Source organism: Alosa alosa, chromosome 21 (assembly GCF_017589495.1).
Source record: "Alosa alosa isolate M-15738 ecotype Scorff River chromosome 21, AALO_Geno_1.1, whole genome shotgun sequence".
NCBI classification, from domain to species: domain Eukaryota; kingdom Metazoa; phylum Chordata; class Actinopteri; order Clupeiformes; family Clupeidae; genus Alosa; species Alosa alosa.
In genome coordinates, this window is record NC_063209.1 from 22056937 (window position 1) to 22077350 (window position 20414).

The 20414-nt window shown below is 43.8% G+C and overlaps 1 protein-coding gene across 3 annotated transcripts in view; it reads right to left on the reverse strand.

Moving 5' to 3' along the window:
- Positions 1-269: 269 nt before the first annotated feature.
- The window catches only part of cyfip2 (cytoplasmic FMR1 interacting protein 2), a 36261-nt gene continuing 16116 nt past the window's right edge, over positions 270-20414 (reverse strand). The window contains exons 7-29 of one of the 3 annotated variants that reach the window (XM_048231172.1): positions 19950-20046; positions 19104-19232; positions 18784-18888; positions 18573-18661; positions 17643-17880; positions 15777-16069; positions 15298-15445; positions 14451-14604; positions 13080-13236; positions 12620-12716; positions 12410-12486; positions 12201-12309; positions 11893-12012; positions 11459-11658; positions 10887-10974; positions 9902-10045; positions 9391-9481; positions 8675-8805; positions 4843-4915; positions 3934-4028; positions 2912-3150; positions 2630-2777; positions 270-2504 (exon numbers count right to left, since the gene is read on the reverse strand). In XM_048231172.1, coding sequence (XP_048087129.1) covers positions 2337-2504; positions 2630-2777; positions 2912-3150; positions 3934-4028; positions 4843-4915; positions 8675-8805; positions 9391-9481; positions 9902-10045; positions 10887-10974; positions 11459-11658; positions 11893-12012; positions 12201-12309; positions 12410-12486; positions 12620-12716; positions 13080-13236; positions 14451-14604; positions 15298-15445; positions 15777-16069; positions 17643-17880; positions 18573-18661; positions 18784-18888; positions 19104-19232; positions 19950-20046 — 3190 coding nt within the window. In that variant the 3' untranslated portion in view covers positions 270-2336. The other 2 variants (XM_048231173.1, XM_048231175.1) reach the window with 2 other exon arrangements.

Below are 20414 nucleotides of genomic sequence, written 5' to 3' on the forward strand. Positions count from 1 at the left end.
CATATAAGAATATCATATACTATGCTTTTTGTTCCTCGCTTTTTCCTGCTTCTCATATGGTGGCGGTGTGAGTATAGGACAGAATTTTTCCTGGAACCTCTATTTGTCATGTGGGCTGTAGAAGCAACATTACAGTTATTTGCAAATGAACACTTGTAAACAGATAGATGGATAGATTAGAATGCCCATTGACATTCAAAATGGGCCACTGTCAGATCTCAGATTTAAAACTATCCAATAGTTAAGACCACAACGGAAAAACAACAATATTTAGTTAGATCCTTTTTTATTTCATGGAAATACAACAATTTCACTTCCTTTGCAGGACCATTTGTTGTACATTTTCATTATTTTCTTCACGGTTTTTTGTATTTCAAAAACATGATCACTCGTACAACAACATCATGAACAAAACCTCATTTCACAAAGAGTCTCATGATGACAATAAATTACACTGGTCATGCTAAGTTGTTTTTCTGAAAACAATGCTTCGTTAATTTTCACTTCATTTATTTATTACTTTTATATCAACAGATTCACCCCTTCAAGGAACAGTAGAGTGTACTGTATGCATAAATATAGTACTGTAAAGAAACCAATTACTTAAAACAAATACTGTACCCAAATAAAAACAGTAGAACAAAGTCCAAAAAAGTTATAACAGTGGATGAGTGAGTGAACTCGTATATGAATTTACAGTAACAGCTGCCATACCAGACAGTCTCTTAAATGTTTCTTTTATATGAATATAAAATGAGAAGAGAGAAACAAATTGCATTTGTTTTTTAACACTGCTAAATCAAAGAGATCAGAATAGTGAATACTGAATACACCTTTACTAATTCCTTCTCTCTCCTCTAACTTTCCTTCATCTGTGAAAGAGGCGACATTTGTGTATTAGCTGTATTAATCCGTTTGACTTCTCTCATCTCTTCCAGTAATTTTGCTAAAATTACTGCTTCTATGCTCTGCTCTACCTGCAGTTCATAGGTGATTACCATGCTGTTCACTCTGCTAACAAGGGGACATGTTAGAGACCCTGGCCTGGCAGCACCACAAGAGGTATATCAGAAGACTTTCCTATGGGTCGGTCACACAGTACTGACTTGTACAACTGCTCTCTTCATGGTAGGTATGTGCGCGAGGAAAAATAAATGTGTAAACCATTCAAACAAACTGGTGATGGGCTCAATTAAAAACTCAGATCATGATTTTCAAATATTAGTAAAGGCAAGTATGCTGAAGGTTTAGATCATGAGATGATATTTAAAAACAAATAACAATTACTACACTCAGTACCTTGTTTAGTCAAACTCCAAATCTTTTTTCTTTACAGTGGAACACAGGCATTAATAAAATGGCACAGAAGCCTAAAAAGGATAGAGATCAAATAAATTCAGAAAGAACAAGAATTCAGAAAGCTGTAGTCTTTTTTGTTTGTTTTCTTTTCATACACTCCACAGTGAGGGGGCTCGGAGAGGGCTTTATACATACAGACATTGAGATTAATTATTTGTGTCCAAATTATCAAATCAAAAATTAAATAATTATTTTTTTTACATACGACAAATGTGTTGCCCTGACCTGGGCCGAGTATAAAGTGAAGAAATAAAATATTTTTTTAAAGGGTGCTTGGGCAACACAAGGTGATTTGGATTTCTCTGCTTTACTGAATGATTTTACAGGGGGACATTAGATTGTTAAAAAAGTAAGGAAATCTATGACGTATACTTTTTTTCTCAGTCACCAAAGACTCAATGGTTATATGACATGAATTTAAAATGAAGAAAAAAATAGTCTAATTTTACTCTGAATAACATATTTTTTAGTAGTTCTCTCTCATCTTTGTAGCATGAAATCTGTGAAAACCTTTCACAGTTCTCATGCTGTATCAGCTATCCCTCTTTATGTTTTCTCTTTGTTTGTTTGTTTGTTGTTGCCTTTATAGTTACGCTTTGGGCCGGGCTGATCAAAAAAGAAATCCAGTGGATCCCTTTCCACCTCTAGTTCCGCTCTACACCTTTTAAGGTGTGCTGTGATCTTTCAGCTGGGGACTGACTGCGAAGAGTGTTGAGTGTTAAAACTGAAAAAGCTATAAGAGAGAGAGAGAGAGAAAGAGAGGAAGAGAAAGAGAGAGAAAGAGCACAGAAAGGCCACTGGCCCTCGAGTGCCTTCAAAAGAGTCTGGAGGTAAAGAGAGTCCATCTGGAACTTCCGTACATCAGGGAGGGTCCACGGTATCAGAACTCACGATGGGTGTGTGTGTTCTGGGGAGAAGAGATGGTAGGGGGTGGCGCAGGAGCACGAGGGGGGCAGGGTGGCCGTCGTGGGTCACTTTCAACACGTGGTGGCCAGAGACTGGTGGATGGGAGGCTGGAAACAGCGCACATGCTCTACCGTGGAACTGTCCGTTTCTACGGCCTTCATGTACTTGTTGAGGATGGCGAAGATCTCGTTGTTGAGGATCTGGTACTTCCTGATGCGGTCAGCCATTTTCTTCAAGGGCTGCGTGAACAGACACAAAAGTACAAAAGTGAGGTGCTATCAGGATGAAGAGGCTACTACAACAGATGCTCTGATGTGTTCTTGGCTTTTTTTAAGTGACCTTTAGCCTGTGAGGATGTACTCACCACATTCTTGATGATTTCGTCTTTGCCATCTTGCCTCTGGACTTTCAGCAGATGGTAACAGAAGTCAAAGAGGTCAAAGCGGCGCTGTTGTCCCAGCAACACGATGATTGCACAGCCGGCCCAGTTCAACCCATCCCCAAAGCACTGCCTGTAAACGTAAACAAACACAATAAACGACAACAAATAAAGCAAAAAAAAAAACAAAAAAACAGCAGAACGATATTCAACTTCACAGGGTCACAAAACGATGAGGTGAAGTGGAGGTGGGGTAACCGGACGTACTCGGCGGTGAACTCGTGCGTTCCCACGGGGATGCAGTAGACAAACTGCATGGCGCTCCAGAGGCGGTGGAACTCCATGCACTCATCCACGTGCATGACGCCGTTGGTGGGGGGCGGCCCGCGCCACACGGGGTCCTGCAGGAAGCTGCGGATGCGCGTCAGGATCACCTCAAACATGGACAGCCCGCAGCACAGTCGCTCCTTGGTCAGCAGGTCACCCTCGCGCGCAATGGCGATTTGCTAGTGAGAAAGACACACACATCAAATAAACCCACAAGAAAAACAGAGGCATCTTTGTCAGCCAGTGGCAACATCAATGAGCACATCAGTTCTAGACATGTCAGCTTGCCAAGGATAAGACAGGTGATAATGACAGATACAGGTAGGGACTTCATCTTGCTTCATCACTAATTATACCACAAGCAGGTGATGGATTGGTTTTTCGCACAGACAGACTTTGATTGCTTGTCACAATTTATTCCAAAGGTAAGATGAGAAAGGAGCGCAGGATGCTGCTATGATAGTGTCTACTGAACACAGTAGTATGGATGAGAGAGAAGCACAGGATGCCGCTATGATAGTGTCTACTGAACACAGTAGTATGGATGAGAGAGGAGCACAGGATGCCGCTATGATAGTGTCTACTGAACACAGTAGTATGGATGAGTATGGATGAGAGAGGAGCACAGGATGCCGCTATGATAGTGTCTACTGAACACAGTAGTATGGATGAGTATGGATGAGAGAGGAGCACAGGATGCCGCTATGATAGTGTCTACTAAACACAGAGTAGTATGGATAATAGTGTAGGACCAATCGGTCAAAGACTATTATAGTTATCAATACAAGAAATGACAACAGTTTATATGAAATATGTACTGTAATGAAAGGGCCATCCTTCAGTTTTAAACTCACTATGCATCTTTATAAGAGAAGTCACCATTGCTGAGACCATTAAAGCTATGAGTGGCTAAAAGAGAGCTCATACTCAGGTAAACAGACTGCAGTATGTTCCAGACTCACCTGTGGGGTTCCCAGTCTCTCGATCAGAGGGACCAGGTGGAGAGGGGCGTACTTCGCTTCCAGCCTCTTCATCCTCACCTCCAAACGCTCACCCTCTACAGATGGCATAATGAGACAATTAATAGCACATACTCAATGACACATCTTGTATACAGTTAGGAACAAAGTGATTCATCATGCCCCTGGCAAATATTGATTTAATGTTGATTTTCTCTTGACCAGTATGTTTGTTCTGACTGAAAATGACACTACCACATGGCTAAAGGTTGTAAGACAATGTGGTAGAAACATAGCCTGGTAAACCAGACCCTGGAATCTTTCAGATTAAGGGTCTGGCCACGAGTAATGAAAATGGCCCAATTCGAGGGGCGGCACCAAGCATGCATTTGAAACTCTCACTGCACGCAGTTGGATAACGCTACGACCAATCACAACAATTCATCAGTGTAGCTCGCCTTTGTCCCGCCTACACCGATTTGATTGGTCCCTCTCGCTCGAGAGATAGAAGAAATTTGGATCATTGCTCGTGGCCAGAGTATCTTGCGGGCACAATTCAAATTGTGCTCACGCGAGAACTCTGGATTTCCAGGGTAGTAAAAACATGGAATAAAAAAAGAAGTGTTTTCATCTTTTTTTCCAAAAGTACAGACACAGACAGACACAGACACACAGACACAGACACAGACACAGACACAGACACAGACACACACACTTTTCAAATACATTATACATTTACATAGAGTAAAATTATCCATGTTATCACCAGAGAAGTATTGACATGTCATGGCGTGACATGTCATTGACATTTATCGTTACCTCTGGTCAAACACAATGAAATGCTATTCATTGTCAATTTGTTATTTAGACATATGTCTGTCACATCCTAAGATGGGGCTGTAGATTTCTAACCTTTGATGTAGACTCTGGGGAGAATGTTCTGAAATGGCGCGGCGTGAAGGAGGTCACAAACTTCTTCCTGTGACTGTGATGAACAAAACAACAAAAAAGCAAAACAAACAAAAATAATAGAAACAGATAGTGAAAATCAACACTTTAGTGAGTCACTAAAGATCCCAGGACCTTCAACAATGGACTCTATTCTTGGTTGTATTCTAGTATGCCAGTTGTGGCATTGTTTTTCAGTATTGAATTCAAATGAAATCAGGGGCACTAAAATGGTGTATAGACCTTTTTAGCTTTGTTTACAAGGCTGTGCAATTAATTCATGTCAAGATTTGTGTCCAATTCCACCAATCATGTACAAAGACATGGTCCAACTGGACAGTACATGTGCCAATGTTCTTGAGCAATTACATCAAGCCATTGCTGTCAAATAGAGCCCATTGTATTCACAATGTCAACAATTCTCTCTCACACAAACACACACACACACACACTTCTACTGATGGGGAATTCAAACCAGGACCCCTTAAGCAAGAAAAAATGGAAGATAGATAAGAGAAATTGAAAAATAGACAAGGCGGGACAGGAGAGGAGACGCGGCACGGTCATGATCATGCTAACGCTAAGAGAGCAGACTGCTAACAAGGCGGAGGGGATGTCCAGCAACTCCGACTTACCCCAATCAGACAGAGGGAGCCCTGAGCCTAAAGGCGTCACCATGATTACCCATAATCTGTTTCTCTCTCTCTTGAACTCACTCACACTTCCTCTCTCTCTCTCTCTCACAAATACATCACTGACTTACTCCTGTCTGTCCTTTCCCAAGCACAGTAACACACACACACAGACAGAGGTCATACTGTGAGTCACCAATACACACGCACGTTTTTTTTTTTTTCGGGACACAGACAGACAGAACTCTCTCAGTCTGACGCACTTTCTGGCTTTTAAAAGCAAATCGGATTACAGGCCAGATTACATCTCTCGGCTAGTCAATATAAAATGTTTAATCATTTAAATTGAAAATAATAATAATAATAATAATAATTTGATTGAAAAGTGTGCGGTGTATTTAAACGTGTCTCCAACTACGTTTCAGCCATTCCCTGTTGGGTCTCCAGTGTTGACAGACATAACGGAGGGCAGAGGTCAATGGTCAATGGACAAGGGTCAAAACTATGTGGTGTTCATAATAGCTCATATTTTTAATGTTACATCCCAAACCTGGAGACTAATTTTGAATTGATGCTTTACACTATAATTTTGCACAATAAATACACTAACACAAACACCAACAGCAAGGGGTGGAAGATGTAGCTTTTGTGACAACAAATACAAATGCTTCTACACCAAACCAACCATGCAGGTCTTAAGATGCAACAGAAAGACACTGGGTCTCTACTGACGTGCTCGCAGTGCATCTAACTTCTGCCACCCTTAGAATAACATAGTAATAGTAGACCTAGAAGCAATTCTATTTGGTGACAACCAAAACTACCAAAAGACGTTTTTTTTTTTTTTGTGGTGTAAGACAAGCGCTACGTCCTGTCCTTTCAAACAAGATTACTGGAAGATAAAATGTCATCAGGACTTTGGTAAGCAAACAGAGGGGATGATCATGATTTAACCCTTTACATCTCACCTACAATATAAGTTACAGTGATATGTATCAAATATGCTTTTCATCAGAATTAAAGACAATTCCTGACAAAGCGACCTTGGTGTTGATCCTCCTCCTTGTTGAGCTACACAAAGAATGAGGTACATTGAGGTGCACTGTATGTGTGACAGACATGAATGCGGGCATTCCAGAAGATTCCATGGGAATGTCATGAAGATGCAGGGGGGGATGTTGGGTTACATCCAACCACTGGTCTCCATCGATCAAGTTCAACACAATGGCCACAAGAGCACTGTGCTCAATGAACAAGCAGACAGGTTTAAATTTAAACTCTTCATTCTCTGTTCTCAACTACACTGCACACAAAACCAGGCAAACGCACACCTCAGCAAAAAACAAAACAAAAAAAAAAAAAAACAGTAGGAAGTAGAAAAACAAGAGAAACAGAAAACAGAGAGAACCCAGAGACAACCAGACACTGGCTGACGGTCCACAACAGTCCAGAAGTTCAGCATGCAATGCAGTGGCCAGCCAGTATGTGATCAGAAGAAATTAACAGAGAATAGACAAGTACAGTACAGAGAGGAAGCTTAACTGAATGCTGGAATGAGCGTTCGGCAACCTTGAGACTTGAGGAGGCCATGAATACATCATGACCACACATATGCTTCAGCACAGAACATGACAAGCAGCCAAGAAGAGAAGAGAGTTGCTCCTCACTGCCATAGAGATAAGGGCGGGTCTTACAAAAACACTAAGGGGGGTATTATTACAATTTTACTCCAATAATAATGACATCAAAGTACACTATTTCTGATCATGTATTTGCTGAGGTTGAATCTGTATGTAAATGTACTCCAATGTATAAAATGTTCTGTTGTCAATTTTTTAAATGGAGGAACCACTTATATTTTGCCTAGAACATTCCAGAGGGATGTTTTATTGAAAATATAACTTCCTTATGTCTATGGCAGAGCAGTGCACCCGTGAGTAGTAACAGCTGTGAGTAAAGAAGAGAGCAACGACAATCAATGTGCGATCGATTTTGTTTGTGATTCGGTGCTTTTGTTTGTGGGTGGGTGGGTGGGTGCGGTACGTGGAGAAGACCTCGATCCTTACCACCTGTTGTTTGTTGCCAGCGTGTAATGAGAAATAAAGTTGCATTTCAGAAAACAGCAGTAGCAGCAGCAGCGCCAACCCACATCCCCCTCCCCAACACACACACGCACGCACGCACGCGCACACACACACACACACAGCATTTCTGATACACAAACAGCATTGTAGATGACATCCATACACTCACAGTCCCAATACAGTATTACAGACACTCGCGCACGCACGCACACACACACACACACTCAATTTTGGATGGCTGATATGAGCTAGAATGTGCTTAGTCAATACGAATTGACCTGCATCTGAAAGACAGTCATGCAGTGAGTGTTTGATCCAGCGCCAGAGATGAGAGCGCCCTCTCTGGATGTGGCAGACAGTACCACACTAATTTAGTCCAATGCCAGACTGGCTCTGTGGTTTATAAAACAACAACTACAACAACAACAACAACAACAACAACAACAACAACAACAACAACAACAACAACAACAACAACAACACTACTGTGTTGGCTGGACGTGTGAGTGCAACGCATGCACACACTACTGTCTTTTTGCTTTTAAGGGAACATGTGATGACAAGCGTTGCTCTAAAGTACACACTAGCCATTCAGAAATGGCACGATGCCTGCTTAAGGCACTGATCGTATGTCTTTGGGGCCTGCTGCGTTAACGGTTTCTGCTGAGACAAACAACATCTTAATGATGTCTTTATGCGTGACCATAAGGCGCTTGAGACCCTTAGGGGACAGGACATCGCCGACCATAGAGCCCTTATGATTCTGAATGGGGAGAAGTGATTAAAAGTGCTGCTCTAAATTGCACCAAGTCAACACTGGAAAGGAATATGAGTTATACAGCAACACCCCCATACAGATTATCCTGGACAGGAAATATAAAAACAAATAAATAGAAAATGACCTTGTGTATGCGTTTATGTGTGTGTGTGCATGTGTATACATATATGAGTGTGTGTGTACATACTTCTGTATGATTTAGGGGTGGAGGGGGGTGTCAATATTGTCCCTATGTATTGCAACCGTAACCAGATGTTATGTAATGAGTGTGTGTGTGTAGAGTGGACATTGGGTTGTCTCACCAGAGCCTGTTCGATGAGGAGGCAGAAGAGAATGGCATTGCCCACCTCCCTCAGACTCTGGAAGACGTCCGTCTTCAGTTCAGCGTACTCAATGATGTCCTTCAGCTGGTGGTGAAAGAACTCCAAGATGCCTGGCAGGCACAACACCAACAGACAGACCACAGATTGTCATCAGAAGCAGCAGCAGAGGTACAGCCATCAGACAACATTCTGTGTCTTACAAATAATAATATGGGGAGTGATTAAAGCGTTTTGATCCCTTCAAACAGCCATCACTGCTGCTGCGGAAGCACCCTGCTGGACTGGCCACTGCTCTATTAACAAGGAGATAGTAAATATAAAGTCATCGTGATCCCCTCAGGCCAAATTACACTTTCATTACCGTGGAATGGGATTAGCATAGCATAGCTGAATCCCTGACCCACATTCAAAGTGTGTGTGATGGACAGGGCTCGGGTGTGTGTGTGTGTGTGTGTGTGTGTGTGTGTTTGGGGGGGGATGAAGGTTGTTGTGGTAGTGATAGTGAAGGTGGTGAAGGGTGTGGGTGGTTGAGTTCACACAGAAGTGACTTAACGGCACAAATATTATTGATCCGGTACGTGCTGTACCAACAAGCAGCTCAGCCAGCCATTGACTGAGCCCCTCAGGGAGGTGAGGGCTAATCTGGCTGGTGGCTAATCGGAGCTGACAGCCAGCCGCTGTGTCCTGTGGCTCACCTGGGGAGCCATACTCGTGCCGTGGCAAGCGGCAGATCTTGGGCATCACCTCGATCAGGGTCTTGACGTACTGAAGGATAGTGCCCTGCAGCTGTGGGGGGGGGAAGGGGGGAGAGAGAGATTGTGTGTGTGTTTGTGTGTATGTGTGTGTGTGTGTGTGTGTGTGTGTGTGTGTGTGTGTGTGTGTGTGTGTATGTGTGTGTGTTTGTGTGAGAGAGAGTTATGTGTGTTTGTGTGTATGTGTGTTTGTGTGTATGTGTGTGTGTGTGTGTGTGTGTGTGTGTGTGTGTGTGTGTATGCATGCATGCACAAAGAAGAGAGAAGAATGAGAAAAATGAAAGTGAGTTAACATTACTGTTTTCAGTACAATGTATGTAGCGATACATCAGCAACAAAGCTTCTGATCAATAATCAATATCACTGTAGTCGCTCATCTCCATCTGCTTCACAGGAGCATTTTCAACTCATTACAAAAAGGAAGAACAGAATAAAGAGGCAAAATGATGGCTACCAAGCTTTTGACGATCTTGAGCAGCTCCTCCATCACCACGGCAATGCCCTGGTAACCAAGGAGACGGCAGATTGTCTTGAAGTGCGGCGGCCCCACAAAGTTCCTGTAGGAGCTGTAGATGTGGGAGTAGGCGATGTTCAGAGGCTGGGGAGGAACGGACGAGAGACGTTAGCACTGCACCATCACTTCACAGTCTGCCTGTACTACATCACCGCAATGGGCTCTGTGCACTGGCTTACTTGAAGTCAACTAACCAGTTTCCTGTTCGTGGACATGGCTGTCTACAAGCACCTGAAGAGGAGTGCTTTAGTTGTACCAAAACGTAAGAAATACAACGTATACGAGTCTAAGGAGCATTGCCGTGTGGCATTCTGCTTGGCTGCAAGTCATTATAAAGGTGATTTTAGCTTCCACCTTTTTCCTAAAAACGCCAGCCTACGTGCAGTGGCTGCACAAAATAAGGAGGGAAGGATTTTTGGTGAGCACGTGTTTTGGTAAAACCGAAGCACTCCTGTTCAGGTGCTTGTTGACAGCGATATCAACAAACAGGAAACTGGTTTGCCGACTTCAAGTAAGCTAGTGCAGAGAGCCCATAGAACTGACAGCACAGCATCATACAAAACCAGACTTTCAGCGTTTTTTTTTTAATGGCACCTTTCTTTGTGTACCCGTTTTATATTATCAATGTCTTATCCAAGACTCATATTGTCTGCAGCCATCTATATAGGTGTTCCACACTGGTTATACCTGTATAATTGAGTATGTGATGAATAAACTTGAAACTTGAAAACCTGAAACGTGTATTGCACTGCGTTGAATCATGTGCACTGGCCCGGTGAACTACGTCTCTCTCCATATAATTAGTCCTCTCCTGTTCATGTACCAGATTGTTTTACACAGAAGCGCGGAGGAACAATTCCTCTCTACGTGACTCATCTGTCTTCTGTGTGTGAGTGAGGCATGTCCAGCAGCAGTGTACACGCACCTTGGAGCCGTACAAGTAGTAAGGTTGGACGTTGGCCGGTTTGTCCCTCTGAGGCTCCTGTGTAAAGGGAATGGCTGTTCGCACAAACCTGCAACCACAAGAGGCTTCGTCAGTCACAAGGGATCCTACGCATCACTGGATATCAGACAGACACTGCAGTGGTATACAGTAACAAACGCACACACACAGAAATAAACAGTAACAAACGCACACACAGAAATAAACAGTAACAAACGCACACACAGAAACACAGAAACATTAAAAAGTGGACAAAAGATAACGAATCAAGTGAGCAGAGTAACAAATCATGTCAAGTATGTATGTACCCACACATGCGGACAGAAACATATGCATAGAATTGCTACCAGTATAAGGCACACAAACATACATAATATACAAACACACGCTCACACACACATTCAGATGCAGCAGACAAAGACCCACACACGCACACACCAACACACACACCAACACACACACCAACACACACACCAACACACACACACCAACACACACACACCAACACACACACACCAACACACACACACCAACACACACACACCAACACACACCGGTTAGTGGAGCCGTTGTAGCAGTAGTTGGGGAGGAAGTCGAAGTTCAGCTCCCAGAAGACGTGCAGCGTGATGCGACCGTACGGGGCTGACACGTTGTGGTTGGCCTCGCGGAACATGGCGTCAAAGCTGTCCAGTGTCATATGCTTGCACAGCAGCCGGTGGGTCAGACGGTTCACCTCCAGCAACCAGTCCAGCTCCTAATGAAGGAGAAGGAGAGAGACAGGAAAAAAAGAGAAAAAGAAAAGAAACGAAAGAGACGCAGAAAAGAAAGAGAAAAGACACAGGAGAGTCAACATGTGACCGAAAGCTTTTCTGACATTCCTGACATTTGTAACTAGAATTCTATTTGAACTTTAATTGTAACATTTTGAACTTTAATTTGGTCTTTTCAAACGTGATTGTTCAGCCGTCATCATCAGCTGTTTGCTTACCACAACGGAAGTGAGGTCCTCGCTCTCGAAGCGGCTAATGGCGTGGTCCAGAGACTTGTACATGGCCGCTGAAATACGCTGCGTGATCAGCCTGTTCAGGTCGATGGAGCGACCCAGCAGCTGAGGGGACAACACTTGCAGTGAGAGTTTGCCCACGAGGAACCTGACCACTGACCAGCGATACAAACTCTGATACACCGAAACACACGGACTGTATGCAATTCTTCAATTCCTTAGTGAGTGAGTGAGTGAGTGAGTGAGTGAGTGAGTGAGTGAGTGAGTAAGTGTGAGTGAGTGAGTGCTCGTACCTGTACGTGTCTTTGCTTCAGCAGTGTCTCATAGCGGTTGGAGGGAGGGTAGGGAATAATCACTCCATAGTTCTTGCACTCCGCCCTGAAGCGCTTGTCCAGGAGAACACTGCGAAGCACAACAGCAGCAGCATCATATTACAATCACATTCATCACAAATGATGAATGATCCATCTAGTTAAAATATGGAATAATCAACATATATTACCTCCCAGCCATTGCCTTGTAATAAGCAAATATCTGATCTGCCAACTTGTAAACAAACTGGTCGAAGCACAGATTCACCTACAAACATAAAAATTGGGTATGCTTCAGTGTAGGACATATATACGTGTATATATAAATATCTAAATATATCAACGCCAGTAAGTGTCAAGAGGAGTAAGAGTAACAGTGGTTGAGGTCCTCCGCATTTTACCTCAGCCTCAATCTCGTCGTACAGAAACTGCTTCTTGAACTTGGTGAGGGCGTAGTAGCCACTGTCGTTATACAGGTCCAGAGGATAGAGAACATACCTGGGGAAGAAAATGACCAGTCAGTATCTACCTCACCCACAACCAACCAACAGGAAATCACTTTCTTCAATCAAATCATTCCAAACATCTTCTCAAATAATGAAGCTCCCTGTTATAGCTAGTGTGGTGGAAGCCATGGGCCATAATGAAGCTCCCTGTTATAGCTAGTGTGGTGGAAGCCATGGGCCATAATGAAGCTCCCTGTTACAGCTAGTGTGGTGGGATCCATGGGCCATAATGATCTTTACAGTTACTGCAGCGCCCTCTGCTACCCATTTATGGATAACAGTCAAAACTGTTCAAAAGTATATCCGGAATCACTTGTAAACAAGAAATGAAAATTTGTTGGTTCTTCCTCCTTACTCCATCATGGAAGGCTCCTTGGTCTCCAGGATGTGGTCAGTGAGGATCCAGGGCATGGACATCTCAATGGGGAACTGGATGCGGCGGCCCATGGTCAGCTCCAGGAAGAACTCCCGGAACCACAACTGAGAGAGGTCACAGCACTGCTGAAGGGCCTCTGTGTGGAGAGAGAGAGAGAGAGAGAGACAAAGAGATAGATAGATAGATAGATAGAGTAGCACGAGAGAGAGAGAAAGAAATAGATAGATAGATAGATAGATAGATAGATAGATAGATAGATAGATACAGTAGCGTGCGAGAGAGAGAGAGAGAGAGAGTTTAAAAGTTTAAAATTGCACTGTGAAAATGTAGGTAGGTTAGACACTCTGGCAAAGAGCAATGATGCACATTACTTTTACCACAACATTCCGGGAAACCGGCTAAACTGATGAAGACAGCGCTGCAACGTTGGAGGACAGTACACATTGGTCGTAGTCTTATCCGATTGTGTCGAAGTCCGAAATCATTCAGAGTAAAACATGGTCTAGTGATATCCAATTGCGTGCAGTGAGATTTTTAAATGCATGCTTGTTGCCGCCCCGAGTTGGGCCATTACATTGTTCTCTGCCAGACCCTTAATCTTTCTAGATTATCAGTGTCTGGATTTTCCAGGCTATAGGTAGGTAGGTATCAGTAGAAATGGGATGCAGAGTACAAAGAACACACTAAGGTTCCTGATCACACAGCTGCAGGACACACACTTTGCTTCAGGGTTTGGAATAGAAAGTGCTGTGTTTTAACAAATAATTGTTTAGTTGTTTTCTTTAGATACTCTCTTAAACTTTCTGGACATTTTAATTGAGAACCCATTGTAGTCCTGTATAATCTTTTTTGCCAGATAACCATTTCAGTACATTTCTGGCAAAAAAGGCTTTTTATAAGAGTTTGATGAGTTAAAAATGGTCTAATTGAATTGGTCTAAGCAGACACCAAGGTCACATTTTGGCATCATCATCATCGTCACCAAGGACAAATTTTGGCATCATCATTACGATCATTAGCATCATCATTACGATCATTAGCATCATCATAATAATTCTCCTCATCCTCATCTCATAATCATTATCTATCAGCATTACGCACAGCAGGATCAAAATCTTATACCCACTGAAAGGCCAGCCTGCTTTTTGAGATGATCTAACACTGCCACTCAATGAGTCATCACTCCTGGACTAATCGCCAGGCAGAGCTGCCATGGAGGAGGGCACAAGACACAGAGAGAGAGAGAGGGAGGGAGAAAGAGAGAGAGAGAGAGAGAGAGAGATTGTATGAAAGAATGAAAGAAAGAAAGAAAGAAAGAAAGAAAGAAAGATTGTCCAGTGCATATCTCACCGCTGAAGTTGAGCAGGTGTGTGTAGAAGAAGGAGTGCTTGTGGAAGTCCTCAATGGCCTGCACGATGGGCCCGTCCAGACTGCTCCGCAAGGTCTTCTTGGAGCCGCTCTTGTCAGCAATCAGGGACTCCAGCATGGTACGGACCATGTACAGCTACAAACCAATTCACATTCAACACACAAGTCAACAAAGCCACATCAAAGAGTCTTGCATGCATCTGCCTTGCTCAGGTGTTGATAATCTTGCATCATATCTAGCCTGGGGCTTGGAGGAGCGACAGATAAGAAGTCAATGGAAATGCGTAGAGGTGTAAGAAAATATTGATAAAATAAAATATTGCGATATTCGATTCGACAATACTGTTTGTTTTGATTGTCAAAAAACATAATATTGATGTTTCTTTTATTAATAATTTACATGCAGGCACTTTATTTTGTTACTTACATAGGCAGAACTGTATTGTACAGTGTAGAGCTGCAGATTTTTTTCGTCTACAGCAAACTATTTTTACTTACGTTTTATGCATATGATGGTATCTTCTTTATAATATACGTTTTTCCAAAATTAGACTTTGCAATATATCGCCTTTTGCACAATATTGAAATATATTGTAAAATATTGAATCGTAACCCATGTATTGTGATATGTATCGTACCACCAGATTCTTGCCAATACACAGCCCTAGAAATGGGTAAGATGGGGCGGTGTCTACTAGCCTGGGGGGTGGGGGTGGGCGTTGTTTAAATTTACTACTGATGGGATTCAAGGCTACAATTAAACATGTGTGTACACTCTCGTCATCAAGTCTCATGTCTAAGTCTAAGAATAACGTGTGATCCCACTGACCTGTGTGCTGGAAGGTCCCACAGCCCTGCGGGGCACTTTGATGTCAAAGCCTCCTTTGGGGTCCTTCTCGCCCCGAAGGCAGGGGTCATTAGGAGGCTCCCTCGCACCCTCCCAGTCACAGATCGTTTTCCGGATAGCCTGAAGAACACTGTACAGAAATAAACACAGAGATGCGTTGAGCATTCCACCCTAATCTTATGATGTCCTAATCTTGGTCATGCTACATGGAGCACAGATAGCCATCTTTTCCCAATGGAGCATTCCTCTAAGACTGCACTGTGTCTGATTACTCCTACATTGTGACTGCTAACATGAGTGTGAGGCAGGCAGTTTGAAGACAGTCTCCAAATGAGACTTATTTACTTATTTATCAACCAGACCAGACAACAACAAAATAAAATGTACAAAATCAATATATGCAACAATCAATCAATATATGTGTGCTGTGCTGCGCTATGCGTTGGCCTTTGACCTCTGACCTAATGAGCACGTTCTTCTTCTTGCGCACGGCCTGGCGGAGCGGCTCGCGCAGGGTCATCTGGGCGAAGTCCTGCAGGGCGGCGTAGATGGTGTTGCGTATGGCCTGGTTGAAGACGCTCTCCATGCGGCCCATGAGCACCTGCAGGCCCTTGATCATGGCGATGACCTCCACCATGGCGAACTTCTCCTCGCTGGTGTAGTTGTAGCGCGTGGCGCGCTCGTACTCCTCCGCCGTGCCAGGACAGTCCTTGTTGCAGAACTTGTCGGTCGGGTGCACCAGCTTCCACGAATACTGCAGTGGGATGGAGTGAGAGAGACAGAGGGACAGAGGGAGGGAAGGAGAAAGAGAGGGGGAGGGAGGAGAGAGAGAGAGAGGAGCAGTGAGCGGGAGTAAAAAGCCTAAACATGCAGACCCCACACTGGGCAAGACTACACCAGTCTCCAGCAGTCTCCAGCACACTGGGCAAGACTACACCAGTCTCCAGCACACTGGGCAAGACTACACCAGTCTCCATCAGTCTCCAGCACACTGGGCAAGACTACACCAGTCTCCAGCACACTGGGCAAGACTACACCAGTCTCCATCAGTCTCCAGCACACTGGGCAAGACTACACCAGTCTCCATCAGGCACACTGGGCAAGACTACACCAGTCTCCAGCACACTGCCCTAGAAAGCACCAGGGATGGACAAGTGAGCTGCCGAGGGAGGGCCAGCTCTTGACGGGAGGCAGCCGAGATAAAGCAGGTCAAACACTTGCAGCAGAGAGAGCAGGGCCTTCAGGGGCTGGCCAGGGCTTAATGCTTAATCATGGACAAAAATGCTGCTTTAACCTATACTGACACACACACACACACACACACACACACGCAGACACACAGACACAAACACTACACTAAAGAGCAGTTTCTGGCATCACATTTAAATTGTATACCTAAGTGATGGTGTCAAATGAAGGTAATCTATCATGTTCATAGAACTCCAAACCCTTTAAACAATGCCTTTTCTCTGCCTCCCAACCAATACTGTATACACACGTAGTGTCAGTCAAACATACTCCCTCATGTCTATCTTAGTTGCTTAAAAGCAGCAGTAACTGGCAGCAGTAACAGGCTTTTTTCTTTAACTAGCTAATTAGCTAACTGAAAGCTAAGTGACTTGACAACAGTAATGTTAGCAAAGATAAAAGCAAGCTAACTCATAAGCCAAAAGTTGATAATGGATGCAATTTGGCAATATTTGGAGACATTGTGCTAGCAAAGCTTAAATTTTCTTGGTGTTTCAGACCCGGATCACAAATAAATATCCTGGGTGGCCAGTGGAAATGGCAGGTGTGTCAATGTTGTAACAACTGGGAATGTACAATAAAATATCCCAATTCATAAAACACTGCTACATGTGCCTTCAACTATACACGTAAGCAGCCACCATCACAGTCACTCTAAAGGTGATGAGGACTGGATTGTAGCATGCTGCTTATTGCTCATTTCAGTTCTCTAGATGAAAACTGCATTAGTGGGAAGTACAAGTCATTAATATTCCCAGGCAACTTGGCTAAAATAATTGCCCTGTGGATCACCAGCTTTACTCTAGCCCTCCCTTACACTCCACCACTCACTTTCTCCTCACCCATCACTTTCTCCTGTCCTCCTCTCCTCCATACCTCCTTCATATCTTCTCTTTCCCTCTATTTCTCTTCCTCCTTTAACCATCTCTTTCACCCACCCTCTTTTCCTCACTACCCATCCCTCTCTTTCTCTGTCTGTCTGTGTGCATCTCTCTCTCTCTCTCTCTGTGTGTCTATCCATCTCAGTCTGTCTGTCTCTCTCCATCTCTCTCCGTCTCCCTCTCTCCCGTCTCCCTCACCACTTCCATGACGTGCGTGCTCCACTTGGAGAGCAGCTGCAGGCCGCGGAGCGCCAGGTCGAAGAGCTCGCGGTACTCCTCGTCCGACTTCTGGCTGTCCAGGCCCGAGCCCGTCACCACCTCGCTGTTGCTGTAGCGCGCCAGCTCCGAGATGAAGCGGATGTGGTCGTCACGGATCTGACCCATTTGCTCACACAGGTTGTACTGGGGGCTGATGCCACTCTGGGTGCACGTCCACCTGGGAGAGAGGGGACAGAGGGGACAGAGAGAGGCCCAGGATGGTCAGGAGGCGATTATACACTCAACTTTTGGGGTTTAGAACACGTGGGTCGCAAGATCATTTCTGCAAGACGCCAGATGGTGTGAACAAAATGACATATTTTAATTCTACATAAAAACGATCACTTTTCATATTTTATTATTCTGTCTGTGGGGAAGAAAGTGCTGGGAGCATGCAGGGGGAGGTGAGGGGTCGCAAACACCAACCTGATTATTGTGGGGGGTTGCGACTCAAAAAAGGTTGAGAACCACTGCGCTAAGAGAATTCAAATAAGTCACTTTAGTGTTCTATCTAGGTAGTATTTCTCAAAGAGGACACGACACTTGAAAGTGCACTTAGAAATTCAAGAGGGAAAACTCGAGTCAATAATCCAACTGACTGGAGGGAGCAACCTTTGTAGATGGTAGGAAATGAGTCTAGTCAGCAAGTAAGGGATGTAATGATGAATGGGATCCCCTGCCCTGCAGATGCTTTTCCACAACAGGTTTGGATATAGACTTGAAATAAACATTTCACCAGGCCAAACGTAAGCTACGAACGATCTTACAAAGAATCATTGACTCTGCAGAATAAAGTGTGTGCTGTTTATTATTTTGTTCGCTTGTCATCTGTGTATTTATTTGTTTGTTTGTTTGTTGCGGAGCACTCACTTGGACTTGTTCTCCTCGTAGTGGGCACTGGTTTCAATGTATCGTGACAGTTCGATCTGCATGTCGCCGAACAGGGGGACCACCTGTAGCTAGAGGAAAGTCAAAAGCAATCAACAAAGGACTACAACCCCCCAACGTGATCATGTTATCAGTTAGAGGAGAGCTTGTGGAGTTCTGACTGCAGCTACAGTACAAGCGATTTACAGTTTACCTTAAAGAACTTGTCGATTTTGCCAAGGTTTATCCTCTTCTTGGCATCTAGTTTGTAGATGTTGCTGACATTTCCGTCCATCAGGTAAAGGCCAAACCCCATGACCTGAAAATGAACAAATGTAAGCCACTGCAGTAGTGATCGGGGAGGGAAAGATAGAGAGATAGATAGAGAGAGAGAGAGAGAGAGATAGATAGAGAGAGAGATAGATAGAGAGAGAGAGATAGATAGATAGATAGATAGATAGATAGATAGATAGATAGATAGATAGATAGATAGAAAGAGAGTAGAAAGGGAGGGGGGATTGCAGAGCCTGCTACCTTTAGCAGCATGTGTTTCTCGCTCGGCGTTAGGTACATCTTGTTCTCGTAGTAGTCCACACAGATGTTGACGATGTCGGCCAGGAGCTCCTCGTAGCCGGGGATCACCTCCAGCTGCTGATGCAGACACTGAGAGGGACACACCACACACAGGGTTGGCAAAGGACACACACCGGGCAGGGCTTCTCCTGCATGGAGCATTGTGAGGTGGCCGCCTTGATCAAATGTCGTGCCGCCTCCGTCTCTCGACAAAAATGTTTTCATGAAAAACATTATTTCCTAACAAGCATTGACCTCTGTGATGGTTGTAACTGCCCTTGTGGGCCCTGCACCACTACGGTGATGTAGTGGAGTTGTATCGCAATCCGTACATCAGGCAAATGCATTCAAAATTTCCAAAGAATAGGAGGACAAATGAACTGGATTTTGGAACTGAGTGGAGTCCAGCAGCACCCTGATTTCGCAACTATTGAAACAGGTATGAATATAAAATATTTTACAACCAAGCACACGCGTCTTCTCGAAAAGTTTCCTTAAATTAACGTTACATCCCATCACTGTAGCCTATGTTCTTTTTGCAGACATGTCCTAAATCACATATTATTTTTAAAGGAGAGTTCACAAGAAGTTAATTTGTCAGACTGGACTGCATCGTTATTTTGAACCCCTCTCATTTTCAAAGAAACCCCTATGAATGTTAAGTGGTATATGAAATTTGCATGGACTGCTTTTAAAATTACATTCATCCATCTAACAAACATCTTTTCACTCAAAGGACATTTTACACAGGTGCACACACACACACACACAAACATACACACACCCAATGTGACTATGCCTCCCCACCTGTGTGATCCTGTTATGATTGGCCAGGAACATGGAAAGATTCTGCGACTCCTGGATAGACTGTGGGTCGGCCATTTTTCTGAGGAACTGAGCGGCTCTGTCAGCAACAAAAAAAAAAAAAACGAAACACGGACGTGCATCTACATTACTATGGCAACAGCTGAGAACATGTCAGATTGACAGCAGGGCTATGAGGTGTGAACGACTGCACCAAATGCCTCCTTGCTTTGGTGATCATGGACACGAATATGTCAAAATATTTCTGTGCCACTGTCGACGTTAGAGCTTCCATTTCTGAAGTCAAGTATCAAACATTCAGTGAATATAGCCAGGAACAGCTTTGAATGTCACAGAATTCAGATGTACTAGGAAAACCATCTGTTCAAGTATTTAATGACCTAGATAGATAGTTATTATATCAAGTCACTGAAAGCCTATACAACACAAAGGACAACATCTGCGCAC